The 20,073-nt window shown below is 55.2% G+C and overlaps 1 protein-coding gene across 8 annotated transcripts in view; it reads left to right on the forward strand.

Annotated features, from left to right (window-relative positions):
- SMG6 (SMG6 nonsense mediated mRNA decay factor) overlaps positions 1-20,073 on the forward strand; it is a 143,250-nt gene that overhangs the window by 64,655 nt on the left and 58,522 nt on the right. For all 8 annotated transcript variants that reach the window (XM_044994260.1, XM_044994256.1, XM_044994257.1 and 5 more), the window contains exons 11-12: positions 12,929-13,045; positions 13,719-13,884. In XM_044994260.1, the coding sequence (XP_044850195.1) occupies positions 12,929-13,045; positions 13,719-13,884 (283 nt within the window). The remainder of the gene's footprint in view (positions 1-12,928; positions 13,046-13,718; positions 13,885-20,073) is intronic.

The following is a 20,073-nucleotide window of genomic DNA, read 5'->3' on the forward strand; positions in this document are numbered from 1 at the left end:
TGAGAGCGGGTGGCAGCAGGGTCCTGAGGTCAGCAGGAGCGGGCTGGCCTGGGCGAGCAGGTCCCTCTGTGTCAGTGAGAACACAGCTTCCTCTGTGGTGCTCGGGAAGGCTTGCGGCTCCGTGTGGGAATAGGTCATTAATTTTTATACTTTCCCCGTAAACCATTGACCCTTTTTATGATGTCATGAGGGATTCCTTAATTTTGCAGCTGCTTCCTGGTTACGTCAGAGAAGAGCCTCCTGTCCTGGAGTCCAGCGCTGCACTCCACAATGGCTGGAAACAAATGAAGTGTTGAATATCTAATGGCTTCCACAGGGAGAGCTGCTTGATCCTCCCCAGGCCCCCGGCATTCCTCACCTCACAGGCCTTCCTCCCTCCCTCCCTTAGACAGCAGAGAGCAAAGGGGGCTGGAGCTCCTGAATGGCTGTGGCTGCCTTGAGAGTGCATGCACCAAGGATGCTTGCCCTCAGATGGACACAGCTGTGCATCAGCCAGCAGTCCTGCTGGGTCTGTCCATCCTCCCACCTCCCTACACTGCCTCCTGCTGAGGAAGGCTAGGATTAGAGTAGCCAGGAGCTCCCCCCATAGTAAGTGGTGGTGCCCCGCTCCCTACAGTACTGCCTACCGGGGGAAGCTGGGGCTGCAGCAGCTGGAGTTCTGCTCAGTCAGGGCTTCTGCACATCCCCTACTGGGAGACTAGAACTGGGGCAGTTGTGAGTGCCCCACAGCCAGCTGTTCCTACTGTATTATTGCAGTCTGAATTCCGGCTAGCAGGAGATGCAGCGTCTGCACTGAAGTCAGAGCTCAGCTGTTCTGTAGCTGACTGAAGGAGCCGGTGTATGCTGTGTGCAGCGCACGGCTCAGAGTGATCCCTGTAGGATGGTCCAGGCCTGCCAATGCAAAGTTAGGCTGTTTCCCCCCGGGAGAGTTGCACTGGTGCATTGTGGAATTTGTAAATCGGTGTGGGGAGGGGCGCGTGCGCATGATCCCCACCATATTGGTGGGGGCAGTGGTGGAGGCTGGTAAGGAAGATTCCCATGGTCTTTAAGGGGGTGAGTCGCATGTTCTCTGTGGCAGGGTAGTGAGTCTCTGTGACTCACATTATCCACAGGGGAAACGGGGGTGCGGGAGGGATTGGAAGGGGCAGTAGGGAAATGCCCCGTGTCCAGGAATCTCTCTCTCCTTTGTGTTCTGTCTGGTTTGTGTGCTGGCTCCAGCTTCTCCTGCTGCCAGCTGGTGCTGTGGGGAGCCCAGTGCATCAGCTGTCAGCCCAGTGGTGCTCTCCTCTCCTTGCCCACTTCCTGCAGACAGCCGGATTCTGGAAGCCTGCTCAGGAGCTGTGCCAGCACTTTGTCTGGCTGGGGAGTGACTCATGAAGAAAAGTCTCTTGTGTCTGAGTGATAAGAGAGCAAACAAATCGCTCCCAGGTGGTGTCAGCTTGGAGGTGACCAGCCTCTGTCTCCTTCCCTGCAGGGCAGTGGCTGGCTAGGAGCAGAATGAGTCAGTTGTCTTGTCTGTGCTTTGCCCAGCTGCTGCTTGGGCTATAGGGCCCGTGGCTCAACTCACTGAGCAAAACTGCCCTCTCAAACCTCCTCTACCTCTGGCCAGTCATTACGTCATCTCCTCAGCAGTGCATCAGGAGAGCTGCTCTCCTTGCTTGTCTCCACACATGGTCCCTGGGCGGTGTCAGCTGCTGCTTCCTGGGAGCAGAGCACATCACTGCTGCTCTCTGTGTTCCAGGGTAGCCACAGGCCACCTGTCCCAGGATCCATCCCCCAGGAGAGGCCCACCTGGGGACTGTCTCACTGGTGTCCTACAGCAGCCTGAATCAAAGGGATCTGTGTTAACACGTGTCAGCCTATTATATTTTATCTGCTAGAGACTCAGGCGCCTGTTGATTAAGATTGACAAGGACAGCAGCATTAGCATGTTCACTGTTGCTGCTCAGTTGCAAATTTCAGGGTAGCCAGGGCTGCTTTACACTGTTGCCTGCTACAGGCTGGGACTGGACCAGCTGAGAGGTCTCACATCACTGCCTCCCAGAGAAGCCTGGCGATGGAGTATGTTCGTTGTGCACTGTAGTGCCTCTACTTGGTCATCCCTTGCAGGACTTCCTCCTGAGGTTGGCACCGGCGTAGTGGTGAACTTCCCCAGTATATGGCTGTTCCTTCCATTGCCTGCTCTGTTCCCATTCCCATTTCCTGTGGCTGGCTGCATTGCCCTAGTGGAGATCTGGCAGTGCCGGCCTGCGCAGCCTGGTGGGAGAGGGGATGTGTTTATCACTTTTCCTGGAGATTATCTGTTTAAGCACTCTCTGACAGTTACAATAACAAGGGCAGCGCGTTGTGTTTCCCAGCAAAAGGACACTCGCTGCTGAAAGATGTATAGCACTAATTAGAAATACATAACATCCGGCCACATGGCAGCCTTCTCCCGGCCGCTCCATTTCCTGAGCTCAGACGACTTTGACGACAGTTGGTTTATGTTTTCCATGAATATAATGTTCTCAGAGAAACAAAAATTTCTCCCAGTTACACAAGGTTTCCCCCCCCTCAAAAAAACCAGGTAGATTTATGGCTGCGGAAAACTTGGGCTGACGGGGAAGCCAGAACAAACTTTTTAGCTCTAAGCATGAAGTGTAGCTGAGAGCCCAGGTAGGTGGCTTAGAGGGGGCGCTGCTGCAGCTGCTTCTGTCTGATGGAGTCAGTTCTGCAAACTTTTGTAAAGGAAACCGGTTTGTAGGAAGGGAATAATGCTGTTAATACTGGATTTAGAACTCCCACCCTGCTGCAGGAGAGGGACTAGGAGTGGACTGTGAGAGACCTGCTGGAGCTTAGTGTATTTCAGTCTTACACACAAAACTATGTTAAAAGAAAATTACTAAGGTTGCAAAGTCAAGCATTCAAAAGTTAGAATAATGCTAGAATTAAGGTTTCCTGTGTAACCTTAATTCATTGTTCTTGTGCATCTACATTATGGTGCAGTCTTTAATTACATGATCAGATACTATTTTTCCACAGGATCCCTGCCTGATTCAGTGCACAGGGTGGACGGTGTTCACTGAATGAGAAGTTATTCCATATTTTGTTTTTTTCCTCATTGTTCAGTGTGCCCCTGGATTCAAAGTGTCCTCTGTTCAAACCCTGCCTTGGATACAGAATTATTAATTTCCGCAGTGGCTTTTCTATGACACTCATCACTACAGTATCTGAGGGCTTCCCAGGCTGTCATTTATCTTCACAACACCCCTGTGAGGTGCAGGGATGGGATGGTATTCTCCCATTTTACAGATAGCGAGCTGAGGAACGCAGATTAAGGTCAAAAGTTTCCACTAATTTTGGGTGCCCAATTTGAGACACCAGGGACCTGATTTTTCAGAGTTCTTAATCTCAACTCTGATGGTTTCAGTTGCAGTTGTGAGTGCTCAGTGTCTTTGCAAATCAGACCCCTAGATCTCAAGGTGGGCACCCAGAAAATGAAGAGAACACAATAAGTGGCCACCAGTGACAAGTTTGGTTTCAGTGACTTGCCCACCAGGGTGGCATTCAAGAGCCTTAACCATGAGACATCTTTTCTCTTCCTTCAATCCCGTCCCTCACTTGCTGCCGTCTGTAACAAATATCCTACAGACAACAGCCTCCTTGACTAAACAGCCCCAGTTCAGCCCTGGAGCAGGCCATGCTCTGTACTGAGGGAAGCAGGGGGCCTGTGTAAAAGATAGTATGTGATCATGCAGTTAAAGACTTCCATAATCCATGGGCACAAGAAGGCTGAATTAATCTTGCAAAAGCAACTATAAATCTGGCTTTTCCTAACTTTGCATGCTTGATGTTGCAACCTAAATAATCTTTGAATGTATCTTTTTGTGTAATTTCCTAGGTTTTTAAAAAATGCAAACAAAAAACATTCCATCCTGTGGCATCACATTGACACCCACCTGCTCTTGAGCAGGGTTGGAGCCTTTTGATCCATGGCACAGGCCTTTGCCACTTGAGCTAATGGAGTGAATGATCACAGTAGTAGGTTGTCATCCTCTGTGTGGCCCAACACTAGAAGGAGGTGAGAGAGACTCTGCCAGCAGCTTTCCCAGATGTTTGCTGCCAGCAGAGGCGTGCTTAGATTCAGTAACCTGGGACTTGGTTCCAGGCACTGAAGGGGCGGGTGCTCTGGTAGGCACAGACTCTTCTGTCTGTTCTCCCAAGCTTGACTCTTGTCCTGTCCCATTCTCGTCTCTCCTCCACTTACTGTCCCACACCCATTCCCTTTGCCTGCCTCAGGCTTCTCATCTCAGTCCCAGGCTCTTTGCCCAGCCTGTCCTCGTCTCCCCCACAAGATCACTGTCTTAGTCCCAGGCTCCCACCCCCTCTGCTCCTAGTCCCAGGCTCCTTGTCTAGCCAATCTAAATCCCCTCCAGCTCCTCATCTGAATGGTTTCTTCCCCCACTCACCTGCCTCTCAGTCCAGTCTCTGGCTCTCCCACCTACCCCCTCCCTGGCTCCTTGTCTCAGGATCTTTGCCCAGCTGGTCCCAGTCTCAGCACACAAGCTGCTTGTCAGATCTGTCTTCCTTCTCACTGTTTCTAGTTTGCCTCTTTGTCCAGTCAGTCCCCAGTCTCCCTCCCTCTCCCCAGCTCCTCCGGTCTCAGTGCACCCCAACTGGCTCCCAGTCATACCCCCCCATATCCCTCACATGCTTCCAGACCCAGTCTCCTTGTCCAGCGAGTTCTAGCATCCCTTTTCCAGGCGCCTTGCTCAAGACAGTACCAGTCCCCAGCTCCTAATCACAGGTTCTCCCCTCCTCTAATCCCAGTCTCATCAGCCTCCTTGTCGCAATCTACTCCTTTTCTCTGCTCCACCCTTCCCCTGTCCAGCTTCTGTTCCCTCTGCATTCAAGACAGCTTCCTCCTCCCCTGCCTGCGTGCCAGCAGGGGGTCACGGAGAGCACACGAGAAAGAGGACCCCTGCCCACAGCAATCTTTCCCTGGGGTAAAGCATGCTCTGCTGCTCCATGAGGATGGCGCACAGCATTAGGAGCTAGGAGAGGCTTGAGCATGCTTAGTGAGGATGGAATCTTGGCGAGTTTAGCTGCTAAAACCCAAGTCTCTACTGAATGTGTCTGACCTGTGATATTTCAGAGGCTCGTAATTTAGCCACATTGGGGCAGATTTTCCTGGGGTTGACAAAAGGCTCGTCCCTGACTACTCCACTGTCCCCTGCTCCTGCCTGGGGCCACTGGAGCTGTTCAAAGAAAAGGTTGTAAGAAATTTTAGAGGCAAAACAATGTTATTTGTCCCTAGCCTCGTTCTCAGAAATGGCAGAACTGACAAAAAATGCAGCCTGAGGCAGAAGCCCAGCATGGAAAATTTCAGCCCATACAGGAGAGTTTGGCAAAAATATAAGCAACTGAGAACAGCATTTTATAATGGGAGGGGCTGGGCTTTCCTAAAAGTGGTGCTACCAGCCCCACCTGTAATAAAGGCTCAATGGTCAGCTCCCGCAGTCCAGCCGAGGGTCCCGAGGCATGGTGCAGGGGGGAGTCCTCAGAGCCAGGTGCTTGCAGTGCTTTTGGAAGGTGTTCATCAGAATTGGAAGCAGGGTCAGCATCAGCTGTGTTTCTTCCCTGGGTCCTTAGTGCAAAGGCTGAGAATGGAGTGACTCATGGGCTTGGGGCCAGGTGCTGCTGAGAGTTGCCCATTAATTTCCCTCGGCATCACCAGTTTTGGAAGGAGCATTGGAGCCCAGGCCTTGCTCGGTGTTGGGGGCACGTAGGAGCCACGTTTCTAACCATTTGGGGGCATTTTACTAAATGACGATTCTTTTGTCTGTGGATCCTCTTCCACTTTCCAGAGTTGATTGGTCGGTCCCCTCTTGGGCACATCCTTCCCCTGTCCTATCCAGGTGGGGCTACACTTCCATATGCTGTGAGAGAGTGCTTTTCTGCTCCTGTGAGGACGTGGGTTTATCTGAATGTAGCCTACTTTGGGATTTAGAGCAAAGAAGCTGAAGTGATTGGAGCCTTAGCTAATGGCAGCTTCAGCTGGTTGGATGCTGTGACTGATACCTGGAAGTGCCCCCTGCACAAAGTATTTGGTGATGCCTGAAGGGTAGGAAACAACATCCCCTGCTTATTAGGCAGCACGGCTGCCTTTGGCGGGACTTTGGCATGGAGGAGTTTCAGGGGAAGCTGCATCTGTGACATTGACAAGATTTATCCTGGAGCAGGCAGGACCTCTGCTGCTTTGGTTTGTACCTGTGCTGGAGGTAGCCCAGCTTGGCTTATACTAATGCCATTCTGACTGCTGGGAATCAGCTAGAAAAGGTGAGGAACAGCAGGGCAGTGGGGTCCCCTTATTTCTACCTGTGCTCCAAGGAAGGAAAGTCTCTGCCTCCAGGGAGTTAAATCATGGTGCACTGTGCGTCTCAGCAGCAGTGCCCATCATGCAGCTCTGAGGGACACCCGGGCTCCGTGGGCTGCAAAGCCCAGCGCATCTGTTTCAGCAACACTTTCTCTAAAGAGAATTTTCTCTCAGCCAAGGCAGTCAACCGCATTGTGTTGGATGTGTGGGGCCATGCTGGGGCGGTGCAGAGGAGGTTTCTTAACACTCAGCACTCACCCAGCACTTTGCAGCTTCAAAGCACTCTACAAACTTCTACCTAATTAACCTCCACTTCCTGGGCACTCTGCATCTGCTCCGCTCTTCACTTGCTAACTTACCCTGTCCATTTTCCACTGCATGCTAGACTCCTTTGTTCGAGACGTGTCCCCCACAAGCCCCTGTGGCATGCAGCCATGGCATCTTTGCTACGCAGCTGCAGGTCCCCATTGTGACTTCCCCTGTCCCGAGGAAAAGGATGGAAGTGTCTGAGCAGAAAGTTTCCCCTAATTTTCAGAGCTTCCTCTTTGTTCTAGAATCAAACCCCTAGGGCTGTGTCACTGGGGAGCAGGGGTGTTGATGTAAGGGCAGGGTTCTTGAGCAGCCCCACGCACCCTGACCTCCCCCTCTCCCTGCAGAACTGGGCTGGCTGGATTGCTCTGGGGCTGGGGGAGGTGGGGAGTTTCCTGTCCTTGGCCTGCTTAGGAGCTCCAGTGTATGAATTCTCAGGGCCACATGGGTCCTGTTTACTTGTCATGCTGAGAAGACATTGGCCCATTGTAGCTGAGCTGGAAGTGAAGGGGAAACAACCCTTCAATTCATGTGTGTAATGCTCCCTGATTCCTCCTTATGCTGGCACCATGAGCCACCTCGTATCCTGCACCAGGGCTCAGCTCCAGGCAGGCAGTCGCATGACTCCATGTAAATCAGGCATTAGTCTGTGTGTACATGTGAGCAGGGCCAGCTCCAGGCACAAGCCCGGCAAGCAGCTGCTTGGGGCGGCACGTCCGGCTCTTCGGCGGCGGGTCCCTCACTCCCTCTCGAAGCAAAGGACCAGCCGCCAAATTGCCACTGAAGCGGCAGTGGTAGAGCTGCAGATCGCGATCACGGATTTTTTTTTTCCTTCTTTTTGCTGCTTGAGGCAGCAAAAACCCTGGAGCCGGCCCTGCATGTGAGTGTGCCTGGTTCCTGACAGAGCCCAGCCTGCTGTGCTAAGCTGGAGTGAGCTGGAGCAGGGAGGGCCATACTATTCGCCTGGAGTGGCTCGGCTGCACACTCCCTTCTCTCTATCTCTCTGGAGCTAACTCCGGGCTCTGTAATGTTACCATTTAGTGCCCAACATATCTGTGTTGGTTCCATGTGTCATGGATTCACAGTCTCTGTGCTACAGCCCGGTTTGTAACCACCTTCAGAGGAACCCCTTCAGTGGGGCAGACTCCCAAGGAGTCCCACTCGTTCTTCAGGATAGCCCATGCAGCCTCACCGCCTTCTGGACTGAGCTGCCTGATGCCCACTGGGAGCTCTGCCCAGCGACTCCAACTGAGAAAGACACCTAGTGGGAGACCTGTCCATGCTGCAGGGACTAATGCTCCCCGGGCCTGTATTTGCCGTGACACCCAAACAACATTTTCAGAACACAGTGGGGTTTATTAGTCGGCTGGAACACAGCATTGGAAGGCCTCAGGTTAGCAGAGAGAAATGAAGGTTAAAACATGGTCCATTCTGGTTAAGCCAGCACAAGTCACCAGCCAAACTGTCATGAACTCCATTTCAGGCTTGGTCTCTCTCTGACCTCCTTAGTGAGTCCTAGGAGAGAGAGCAGCCAGCTTCCTCCAGAAGGTTAGCCCATGCTGGTCACGGCTCTGTCCTTTGTTCTCAAGCTGGAGTCTGTGCTCAGCTTCCCTGCTGAAAGGCAGGCAGAAAATCTCCCTGCCCTTAGTGGTGTTTACTAGGTGTCAGTGTTTGGTCATTGGAGCTTTTCCATTGTCTCTTTGGGATTCTGCACTGACATAGGTCGCTTTCAGCAGGTTCCAGCCAGTTCCTTAAGGACCCTACTCACTGTGGCCCAGACAGCAAGGCACTATCCACACCTCATGTCCTGCGCTGCCCCAAGAGCAGATTTAACACTTTTTCCTCCACTGGGTAACAATGCAAAGTACAGAAATTGAGGCACATACAGGCCTCATAAAAATGTTACAGAAACTTCCCATTTTGCCACAACATGTATTTTATTGTGGTGCATTTTCTGGGGGAGGACAACTAAGCACTTATCTGCGCCTGTTAGGAAGAAAGCCACATACCCCAGGATCTGAAAGATGCAAAGATAATTACTCTTTATCAAAATAAAGGCGACAGAGCAGACTTCAACAACTATTGCGGGACATCTCTGCTCAGCGTGGTCGGCCAGGTACTTGGAAGCGTCCTGCTGAAGACTCCCAAGTCCTTGCTGAGAGAGGCCACCCTGAGAACCAGTGTGGCTTCAGAGCTGAGTGCTCCACAGCTGATGTCCTTCACGTTGCTCTTGGTGCCAGAAAAAAGCTGTGAAGAACAGGCACCTCTCTACGTAGCCAGGGCCGGCTCCAGACCCCAGCGCGCCAAGCAGGCGCGTGGGGCGGCATTGTCCCGGCAGGGCGGCATTTGGCTCTGGCGGACCTTCCGCAGTCATGCCTGCGGGAGGTCCACCGGAGCCCCGGGACGAGCGGACCTGCCGCAGGCATGACTGCGGAGGGTCCCCTCTTCCCGCGGCTCCGCTTGAGCTCCCGCAGGCATGACTGCGGCGGGTGCGCTGGTCCCGCGGCTCGGCCGGAGCTCCCGCAGGCATGCCTGCGGATGCTCCACCGGAGCCGCGGGACCAGCACACCCGCCGCAGACACTTCTGCCCCGGCCGCGGGACCGGGGAAGGGCGGCAAGCGCGCCGCCCTGCTTGGGGTGGCGTAATTTCTAGAGCCGCCCCTGTACGTAGCATTCATTGACCTACGAAAGGCCTTTGACTCAGTTAGCAGGAATGGCATCTATAAGATCTGGTTGAAAATTGGCTGTCCACAAAAGGTGCTCTCCCTATTCAAGGAGTTCCACAAGGAAATGAACGTAACCATCCAGTATGAAAATGAAACAGCATCCGAGTTTTAGTATTGATACTGGTATCAAGCAAGGCTGCATCTTCGCACCCACCAGCTTTGGCATCATCTTCTCTAGTCTTCTTAAGTACGCCTTTGGAAATGATCTATCTGGCATACTAATTGAATGGAGGCAAGATGGCAGATTGTTCAACATCAGACAATTTCAAAGCAGAAGGCATATTATCAAGCTTACTGTTCAGGATCTGCTTTTTGCAGACAACGCCACATTCACCTCTCATTCACCTGATGACCTGCAGGTCATGAAGAATAAGTTCTTTGATGCATGCACCAAGTTTGGCAATGTAATCGGTATCAAGAAAACAGTTGTCATGTCACAAGGAACCAACATTCCACCTAAAATCTATGTCAATGACAACATTCTGGATAACATGGATCACTTCTGCTATCTCAGCTCAGTTCTCATCAGCTCACTTAACCTCGATAAGGAACTTGATGCTAGAATTGGGAAAGCTTCTGTCACTTTTGGCAAACTTACCTCACGTGTTTGGAACAACAAGTTGCTAACCCTGAACACAAAGGTGTCTGTTTATCAGGCTTGTGTGATCCGTACCCCCCTCTATGGTTGTGAAAGCTGAGTCTCGTACTCCAAGCAGGAGTGGAGATTGAACAGCTTCCACCTCTGCTGTCTCAAAAAAAAATCCTTGGAGTTACTTGGGACCAATGGATCACTAACAGTGAGATCCTTGAGAGCACTGGCCTGCAGACTACACTGGACGCTGTCTGGGACATGTGGAGTGTGTGCCTCAAGATCATCTGCCAAAGGCTGTGCTCTGTGGTCAACTCAAGAACCCCCCACATCACAAAGGAAGGCCAAAGCTCTGCTACAGCCACGAGGTCAAGCAAGGTCTCAAGAAATTCAGAATTCCCACTGGCAGCTGAGAGAACCCTTACCACAACCGCTCAGTCTGGAGAAGTTGCGTCAAGGCTGATGCATTCACGGCAGAGAGCTTTCAGAGAGCCCAGGCTGAGGCCCGCAGGCGAGCCAGGAAGCAGAATGTGCTCCAACCTCCTTCTGGTGAATGGACCTGTAGCCACTGTGGGACGTCTGCCACTCATGCATCGGGCTCTTTTCCCATACCATTGCTAAGCACCACTGACCGACTGACTCTGCTGCGTCTCCTTTCATCTGTCAAGATGTTGGACAGTGGGAGGATAGCTGTTTGTCTGTGGGGGCACTGCATCCTAGCGGCTGCTGTGCCTGGGCTATAGGTTTATGATCCTACCCACTGCAGCCTTCTGGCGTTTGCAGAGAATCTCCTGCACGGTGAAGGCCAGCCTTGGCTAGCCCAGTGCTTGTTTTCAGGGTGGTATAAGAACTTGCATTAGATGATGGTGGTGTGGTTCCAGGAGGGGGGCATGGGGTGTGAGTGTAAAGCTGCCCAGAGCCCCTGGGGCATTGTCCCAGAAATGCCATCTTGAGGGCTGTGTGTTGGACTGCCCAGAGATTTCAAAGGGTCATTTCCTTTGTCTTTAATATATTCATCTCTTACGTTTATCTAGTGCCTTCCAGCCGGGAGGATCCCAAAGTGCTTTTGGGGCTGTACATCTCCTGGATGGTCAGCTTAGGACAGGAAGTGAAGGAGAATCTAGTATCTGATTGAAACTTGGGGATGAGTTCCAGGGAAGCGGAATGTAGTTTCTTGAACTGGACTATGGCCAGGACATTGGGGCTCTCACTCTTATTGTGGGAAAGGTTTCATGAGAGTGAGCGTTAATGTCCCAGAGTGGTCACATCCTCCGATTTTATGTTTCTCCAAAAGCTGGCACCCCTTGCTGTCATGCTGGGGCAAGGTTCAGCACAGCCTGGCAGATAAGAGCGCTCCCTACTGAACCGCCAGCCTCCATTGAGTGGTGGTCTCCCATCCAGGTACTAAACTCGTTAGCATCGACTTAGAACGTGATGTGACAATATCAAGGTTTCAGGCCTTCCTCTCAATTTGTTCTCATTTTCTTGATTTTACTTACCCCTCTTCCCACTTCTCTGAAATTCCTCTGAAAGTCCACAGAGTCTGCGCCCTCCCTGGCCTCGTCCTTCCCCTGATCTCTGCAGGAATGGGGTCTGTGTGTCTGTGGGTGAGGGCTCCTGCGCCTAGCTCAGATCTGCAGCCTGCTATGGCTTTGGAAGTTCAGCTTAATGTCCCTTCTCTTTTTCTGATGCATTATTATGCATTTTTAGTTAGTCAGTCAGTCATGGGGAACATGTCTGTGTTCAGAGGGCAGATGGGGAGAGGAGCCTCTGGTCTCTGCTGTGGCCGACCCAGCTGGCATGGGCACCGCCTGGTATCTGTGTTGGATGTTTGCGGTAGCTGTAACACAAGCCTGGTCTGGCTTGTGCCAGGTTCTTCCATGGTGCTTTGCATCACACTTCTTCCTTGGTGCTGAGAGAGGCGGGTGGGCTCTGCAGCTGGGACTGAGTGAGCCAGCGGTGTGCTAAGGCAGTGGGGCTATTGCAGCGTGACTGGCCTGACCTTAAGCATGGAGCCATGCAGAAAAATAAAATGGCCTTCACCGTCCTCCTCCCCTCTCCCTCTGGACAGGGTCCTCACCTCCCCTGCTGCTGAGTCTGGCCCCTGACCAAACAGCTTCATGGTCTGTGCCCTCTCTACACTTTCTCAGTGGGGTGTGAAGCCACCAGAAGGGGCAGAGAAATAATTATGAGGGCACATGTTGCCAGTAATGAATTGCTAAAATGCCTGTTCCCCAGCTGCGCCCTGCCATGACTGACTAGATTGGAGAGTGGGGCAGCGTCTGCCTTGCCCTGCCAAGTGTAACCCATGCCCGGCCAGCTCCCTGCCACTCTCACAGCCTCAGAAGTGGGTTCTGACTGGCCACAGATGCACTGGTGGGATTTGCTCTGCCCTGAGGCAGCTCTGTTGGGAAGAGTTATGGTCATGTGGCATCTACTTGAGTAACAGCTTAAGCCCTCTTGAGGAGCTGTTGTGTGACTTGTGAACTACTGGGAGGAGCCCTGTGCTCAGTGCTGAGGTGAACATGCCAGCAGGGGTGGAGATGAAACATGCAGCTAATTATCCTTTTAGCACTTTGGAATTCTCCCCTCATTTGCAGGAGGAATTAGGACGTCTGAGAGAGTGGCAGCTTCTGAGCCCTGAGTGCTGGCTTAGCCATGATGGCTCCGCAGGCAGGGCTTTGAGGCACCCAGTGGGCAGTGGCTGCCAGGAGCTTGGGGTCTCTGCCTTGCCACTTCCCTGTTTGGAGCCATGCTGATTCCTCCTCTCCTACCGGGGGAGCGGGGGGTGAAGGAGCATGCTGGGTGCTTGGCTTTCCCCCTGGAGTCTCCCCCAGCCTATGCACTAGGATGAAAAGGGCAGGAATTGTCCTTGGCTCTCAGAGTGGGTTCAGGGTGAGGGGCCTGCTGTCCCCACCATAAGCTGATGTTCTCTGCTTGTCTCCTCAGAGTGCCTCTCGGAGGACTGTCGCTCAGTGCTCCAGGAACAGGCCACGGCGCTGGGACTCTGCATGTTCGCCCTGCTGGTGAGACGCTGCACCAGCTTACTGAAGGAGTCTGTCCGAGGTAAGGGAGCCGTCTGCCCAGTGCTAGGTAGTGCTGGTAGCCTGCCTAACAGCACTATGCTGCAGTGTCACGCTAGCCCCCGCCCTCCCTGCCCTAGCCCAGCCCTGCTTCCCAGGCCTGGCTCACTTCCTGCTCCATCACACACCACTTGTCTCTTGAGGCCTCTAGGTTTTGTCCTAGTTTTCAGACCATGCCTCCCTCCTCCATCCCTGGAGTCTCTCCCGCTTTGACTCCAGGCAGTTCCAGGACTTCACTGTGGGGCTGCCCGAGCTGGAGAGCCCGCGATGTAAGATGGGGGAGAGACTCCATGACCCTTAGTCTTTTTACCCATCCTGCTACATGACAGGCTTTCTGATGCCTCCAGGCGACTCCTGGAAGTCAGGATTCCTGGGTTCTGTTCCTGGCTCTGCCATTGACTCGCTGAATGGGCTTGAGCAGGTCACGACCACCCTGTAAAATGGGGTGATGCTGCATCCCGTCCTTCCCTTGGGCCAGTCGCTGCGTCTGGGGTGCGTTAGGGGGGATGCAGCACACTCTGCATCTCTGGAATCAGGCACTCAGTGGCCTTCGCATGCGCGCACGCACACACCCAGGAGGGAGGGACTCAGCCAGCCTTCCCCAGGAATGGGGGACTGCAGCGGCCCTGGCCCAGCTTTGTGTTTTGTCTCTGCAGCTTGGCCCCAGGAAGCAGAGCAGGACGAGGAGGATGATATCAAGGTCTCCGCGTTGCCCCAGGATCTGAAGGAGCTCCTCCCCAGCGTGAAAGTCTGGTCAGACTGGATGCTCGGCCACTCGGACACCTGGAACCCCCCTCCCACCTCCCTTGAGCTGCCCAAACAGTATGTGATCTCCTCCTGCTCTTCCAACACGTGCCCATCACTGCGGTCTCCTTGCCGGTGCCCCTCACGGAGGTGGTGTGCTCTGTCCTCCCACCACCACTGCCTGAGCAGAGGGTATCGCTCTCTGCCCTGTGCTGTGCAGGGGATGTTTCCATGGTGCTGACAGTGTCCTGTGCATGGAGAAGATGTTAGTGACAGAGGGCTCTTCCTTAGCAGCGAGAGCTGGTGTATGTGGCTCAGGGTGGTGGCAGGCATGCCAAGGGCACAGCATTAACCCTTGTGACTAGCTCCCCTTCGTTCCCTAGTGTGTCAGGGAAGGTTCGGCCGGATTTCTAGCTTACACATGGGATCTCTCTCTTCATTTCCTGGGGTGCATCTCCCCAGGCCCTTTGCCAGCCAGCCAGCTGTTTGTCTATGAGAGTGGAGCCTGCTCCCAGCTCGCTGCTTGAATTCTCCTCACCTGTGAGAAGGGGCTGGGCAAACTGCATTCAGCCTGGGCCAAGCCTTGAGCAGCCTTGCTGTGCTTGGGAACCCCCTTCTTTGAAAGCAATTTCCTCTGCCCCAGCCATTCACAAAGGGTTAATTTGCTAAGCTGGCTGATTCCAGAACATTAGTCCATAATGCGGACTAGGCAATTTGCATATTTTTGGACAGAAAATCATGTGAAGGGGCCAAGTATGGAGTATGCGAAGCAGTGTCTGAGCATGCTCCATAACTGCTTTCCCGCAGGATTTTCCATCTGCCTCCGGTACTCTGGATCCAGAGCCTGAAATCACGTCTTATTGTTAATCCAAAGGAGCCAGAACCCAGGGTGATGGGAAGGCGCATTAAGAGTAATCCAGCAAAGTGGCTTAACCATTAATGGGTCCCTGCTCCAATGCATCAGGTCCAGTCCCGCTCTCCTGTTTTATTGCCTCCATTCCAGTTCTTTTTCATTTGGCTGAGGAAATGGAAATCTCACACAGGAAGTGCTGGGCCTCATTTTGTGGAGATGGAGTCTGTTTTCTGTTTGTCGGCTGCTCGATGTGGGACCGTTGCCTGCTCATGTGAACTGTTGCCCATCTTTGGGCAGGAACTCAAACTCGGAGCTGTCATGTGAGCATGCTTGCACCAATCCGGAGCCCCTTTGCGCTGCCTGTGCAGGGAGCTGCTGAGCCGTCGGCAACGGGCTTGCTTCGAGATGGAATTTCTGATTGGGTTCATGCAGCCAGCGCTCATCATGTTCCAGGGAGGAGCCACCTCCTCCCTTGTTCGGGGTGCGACTGAGATCTGCTTCAGCTGCCTCCGGCTGCCGGGAACCCGGTCTGGCTCCCTGACGGGGTTAGGAGCAGGTGCAGGCTCCCCCTTTCCCATCAAGACGGGAGAAGGTGAGGGTTACAACCCAGCCCTTATCAGAGACTGTGGCCCATAGTTCCATCAAGTGCCAAGGAGCAGCTGAAGATGCAGGTCCTGGGTGGTAGGAGGTAGCTGGGCATGAGCCACAATGTACTTTGAGCGCCTGCTCTGCTCAGAGCTCCAGAGTTGGGGAGTCAGCAAGCTTCACCATTTGGTGACGGCTCAGGAGGCCCAGTCATTTCCCCTGCCTTGGTCTCTTCATGCAGTACCTGGGCCTGCCCCTCCTCCCACTGTTGAGATCCTTTCCCTGCAGTGACTAGAGCCCGTTCTTCCCCATTGCCCACTGGCTGGCGGGCCCCTCAGACATGGTGAGCTGTAGTTTACATGGCAATTCTCTGGTTTATTTTTGGGGTGCTCCAAGGTGTTCTTTTAGCACAAGAGTTCTTTGCCTGTTTGCCACCACTCTTGTGTACTCTGTGTGAGGGAGGCCATGACCGCGCTGTAGCGGTCTGAGCAGCTGAGAAATGGAACCCCCTGCTGGAGATGAACCTCTCCAGCAAGAAGAAGAACCAGCTCCGCCCTGCCAGGTGACCTCCTCCCCTCACTTCCCCAGACTCAGCATGTCTCCCAAGTAGGTTGGACAGAGTAGTGATGACTGGCTTCGCATTCCTGCTTTGTACTGACGCACGCCTGCACTCTGCTCCTGGGGCTGTTGGCTAACCAGGGCAGCCATCATGTCCAGGGCCTTGACTGATGTTCCAAAAGTAAATGATGGGCCGGCGTGTGAGTGAATGCCTTGGGCCAGGCCTGCGACCCACGGGTGGGGAAGAGGGAGGGAATGTGTAAATGCTAAGGGCAGAGCTTGACTCCTGGGGCAGGGCAATGAGGAGGTGCAATGTTCCAAACTCCACGCTCCCTACAGCTGGGAGTTCTCCCTCCAGGGCATACTCTGTTCCCCCCATTTCCCCTTCCCGGCCTCGTGCTCAGAGGCTGGGCTGGGGTAGTTGGGAGCTGCCCGTCTAGCGCTACTTCACCATTCCCTTCAGTGCCGCATCTGGGGGTTGGAGCAGAGCAAAGGGACTGAATAGAAATTGAAAAGTGGGAGCTGTGGGGATCCAGCGAATCTCTGCGTCTCTAGAAATCTCACCGGGACTCCAAAAAGCCCAGGCCCAGTGCCAGCACAATGGCTCATCCCGGGGCCAAGGCCAGGCCCAGCACCAGCCTGGCGGCTCTTCCCGGGGCCAAGGCCAGGCCCGGCACCGGCCCGGCGACTCATCCCGGGGCCAAGGCCAGGCCCGGCACCGGCCCGGCGACTCATCCCGGGGCCAAGGCCAGGCCCGGCACCGGCCTGGCGGCTCATCCCGGGGCCAAGGCCAGGCCCAGCACCAGCCTGGCGGCTCATCCCGGGGCCAAGGCCAGGCCCGGCACCGGCCCGGCGGCTCATCCCGGGGCCAAGGCCAGGCCCAGCACCGGCCCGGCGGCTCATCCCGGGGCCAAGGCCAGGCCCAGCGGCTCATCCCGGGGCCAAGGCCAGGCCCGGCGGCTCATCCCGGGGCCAAGGCCAGGCCCAGCACCAGCCCGGCGGCTCATCCCGGGGCCAAGGCCAGGCCCAGCACCGGCCCGGCGGCTCATCCCGGGGCCAAGGCCAGGCCCGGCGGCTCATCCCGGGGCCAAGGCCAGGCCCAGCGGCTCATCCCGGGGCCAAGGCCAGGCCCGGCACCGGCCCGGCGGCTCATCCCGGGGCCAAGGCCAGGCCCGGCACCGGCCCGGCGGCTCATCCCGGGGCCAAGGCCAGGCCCGGCACCGGCCCGGCGGCTCATCCCGGGGCCAAGGCCAGGCCCAGCGGCTCATCCCGGGGCCAAGGCCAGGCCCAGCACCAGCCCGGCGGCCCATCCCGGGGCCAAGGCCAGGCCCGGCACCGGCCCGGCGGCCCATCCCGGGGCCAAGGCCAGGCCCGGCACCGGCCCGGCGGCCCATCCCGGGGCCAAGGCCAGGCCCGGCCCGGTGGCCCATCCCGGGGCCAAGGCCAGGCCCGGCACCGGCCCGGTGGCTCATCCCGGGGCCTGACGCAGTATCATCAGCAGCACAGCAGCCCATCCTAGCTCATCCCAGGGCCTGGGCTGGTGAGGTGGCTTGTCAAGGCTCATTCCAGAGCCTGGGGCATAGGCCGGTGGGCCTGCCTGTCCGAATGCCCCTGCTCATGCTGTATTCTCCACATTCATGATTCCTAGTTCTGCACAAGTGACAGTCAGGGGACTTTGAGAACGTCTAAACTCAGCCCAGCTGTGGCAGTTGGTTTATTGCTTTCAGCTGGTACTTGAACCCGGGTCCTGGTCTTGGAGTCTTTCCCAGGTTTAATCCCCGGAGTTTTCTCTGCAGCTGTATGACACTGCACTGACCCCGAATGAGGATAGGAAAATAGAACCGGTGCCAAGCCAGAGTCTCTTTTTCATTTGGAGTCTGGCTGTCTGCCCATGACCAGGGTTACATAATGGGAAACATAGCTGGGGCTCTGGAGAGCCCGCGTTTCACCGCGCTGCCCAGACCTCCGCATTCTGATGCCATATATCTTCCTAACTGCAGCGCAGATGCATTCATCACACTGCTGGATTTGAGTGCTCAGCTTGCTGCTTTCCCCGCTGGACAGAGGCGCAGGGAAAGGTGTTAGGTAAATGCTGCGCTCCGCTCCAGCACACGGCCCTGGAGACTCAGAGAGCAGCATCTCAGGGGTGTCCTGTCCCGGACACGTGCTTGGGGAGATGCGTAGCGCATGAACCCCAGCATTCAGGGTGTCCTCTCCACATCCAGACGGGCTCCGGGGCCGTGCATGGTACGAATGGTGGGCTGCACCCTTCCCAAGGTCCCCACTCTGGATTCTAGGCTGCTCTGAGCTGAGCCCACCCGTAATAGACTGATTGGTGCCGGACCACAGAGGTTTTGGAGACGATGCAGACAATGTGTAGCCCTCTTTGGGACTCTGTGCGTGGGGGGGGCAGGGGTGACATTTCTTCTCCTCCACCTCTCTGGGGAAGGTGCCTTCCGTGGCTGCCACGTTGTGGCACCGTTCCTGGGTAGTAGCAGGGCCTCCTGTTGATGGCACAGCCGCATCATGGGCATCTCTGCTTGGATTCCAGAGAGCAGCAAAGTATGTGTGTGGTGGCTCCCATGCCTAGCGGGGTTTGGTGAGTGAAGAGTGTGACTCTCACTCCAGCTGGAGGGAGGGCATGTGTCTTCCTGCCCCACCCACTGGTACCAAAGAGTAGATTGTGTGACCCAGCTGTGAAAGGCAGTAACCCCACAACACAACTTCCTCATGCATAGCATCTCTCTCATGAACTCCTTACGGAGAGTAGCTGAGGGGGTGGAGGGTGGATGAGACACAAGCAAAGGAAGAGCGAGAGTTGATGAGGCAGAGTCGCAGGCCGAGGAGGAGAGTTTCGGTGTGAGGTGGATGCTGGAGCTGCAGACACTGGAGGCAAAGTGGAGGTGGGGGAGCCAGGGCTGCCGGGCAGGAAGCTGCTCCTGCCTGTGAGGCCGTGGTTGAGGAAGCTGAGACTGGTGGGCAGGGAAGTGCACAGATTCCCTTGTGATCTCAGAGATCTGCTCCTTGCTCGAGCACATCGGGAACTCAGGCTCAGCAGAGAAACCCCAGGCTATTCAGTGTGAGGCGGGGTGGAATCTGCTTTCCCGCTAGGCTGAGAATCAGGGCCTCTGAGCTTGCTATAGGCCACATGCAGCGATTTCAAGTAGTGCATTTAAACCAACTATTAAATTCAACCCAAATGCTTTGAAAAAATTCTAGAGCCTACTTTATAGGCGCATGGAAGAGCATGTCAGGCTGCCCTCATCACACAGGGCCTGCTGAGCTCCCACCGCCCCAGCCCAGCCCCTGAATACAGGTACCAAGACCAGGGGCGGCTCCAGGCACCAGCACACCAAGCGCGTGCCTGGGGCGGCAAGCCACGGGGCGCTCTGCCGGTCGCCGCGAGGGCGGCAGGCAGGTTGCCTTCAGCGGCTTGTCTGCGGAGGGTCCGCTGGTCCCGCAGCTTCGGCGGACCTCCCACAGGCTGCCGCCAAATTTGCAGGACCGGGGACCTCCCGCAGGCAAGCCACCGAAGGCAGCCTGCCTGCCGTGCTTGGGGCGGCAAAATCCCTAGAGCCGCCCCGACCAAGACGCTGGTAGGGATTGCTAAGGGATGAGTTGAAAACTCCTTTCTTTAGCCTTGTCTCCTTTAGTGAATGTTCATCATGGAGCTGTCCAAAGGAGAGCTGTCACGCCAGCAGGGTCAGTGGCTGGGAAGAATGAAGGTAGAGTCAAGCTAGAGAAGAGGCAAAGATCAAGTATTTGAGCCCCACCTGGGGAGGGGTCATGGAGCAGCCTCAGCGCCGTTAGCTAGGGAGGAGCAGGAGCCTCTTGGAGAGGTGCCCTGTAGCTGTGGAGGCAGGTCCACGTGGCTGGAATGATTTACAGTGTCAGTAACTGTCCTGAGATCAAGGCAAACGGGGGGGAAGCCATTGGCTGCATGGAGCAGATGGCATCTCATAGCTGGGTCGTGTTGTGGCTAGTGACTCCCTGTGCCGTTGCTGGGAACGGGGAGATAAGAGCTGGGGGTGAGGGGTGGTCTCTGGGTAGGGGGAAGTGAGGTGGAAAAGGTGCCAGAGGCCAGGGAGTTGTGTGGGTTGGGGAAAGTGCTGGTGTCAGTGGGAAGAGGCTGGGTCTAGAGGGGATTGTCTGATCCCAGCTGGGCTCTCTGTAGCCTCATGGATGTGCCCCCAGGGGGCTCTAGGGTCATTGCTCCCCGCTGGGTGCTGGGGAGAGAGTTGAGAGGCATCGGTTGGATTTTCTGGCTGACA

Source organism: Mauremys mutica, chromosome 19 (assembly GCF_020497125.1).
Source record: "Mauremys mutica isolate MM-2020 ecotype Southern chromosome 19, ASM2049712v1, whole genome shotgun sequence".
NCBI lineage: Eukaryota > Metazoa > Chordata > Testudines > Geoemydidae > Mauremys > Mauremys mutica.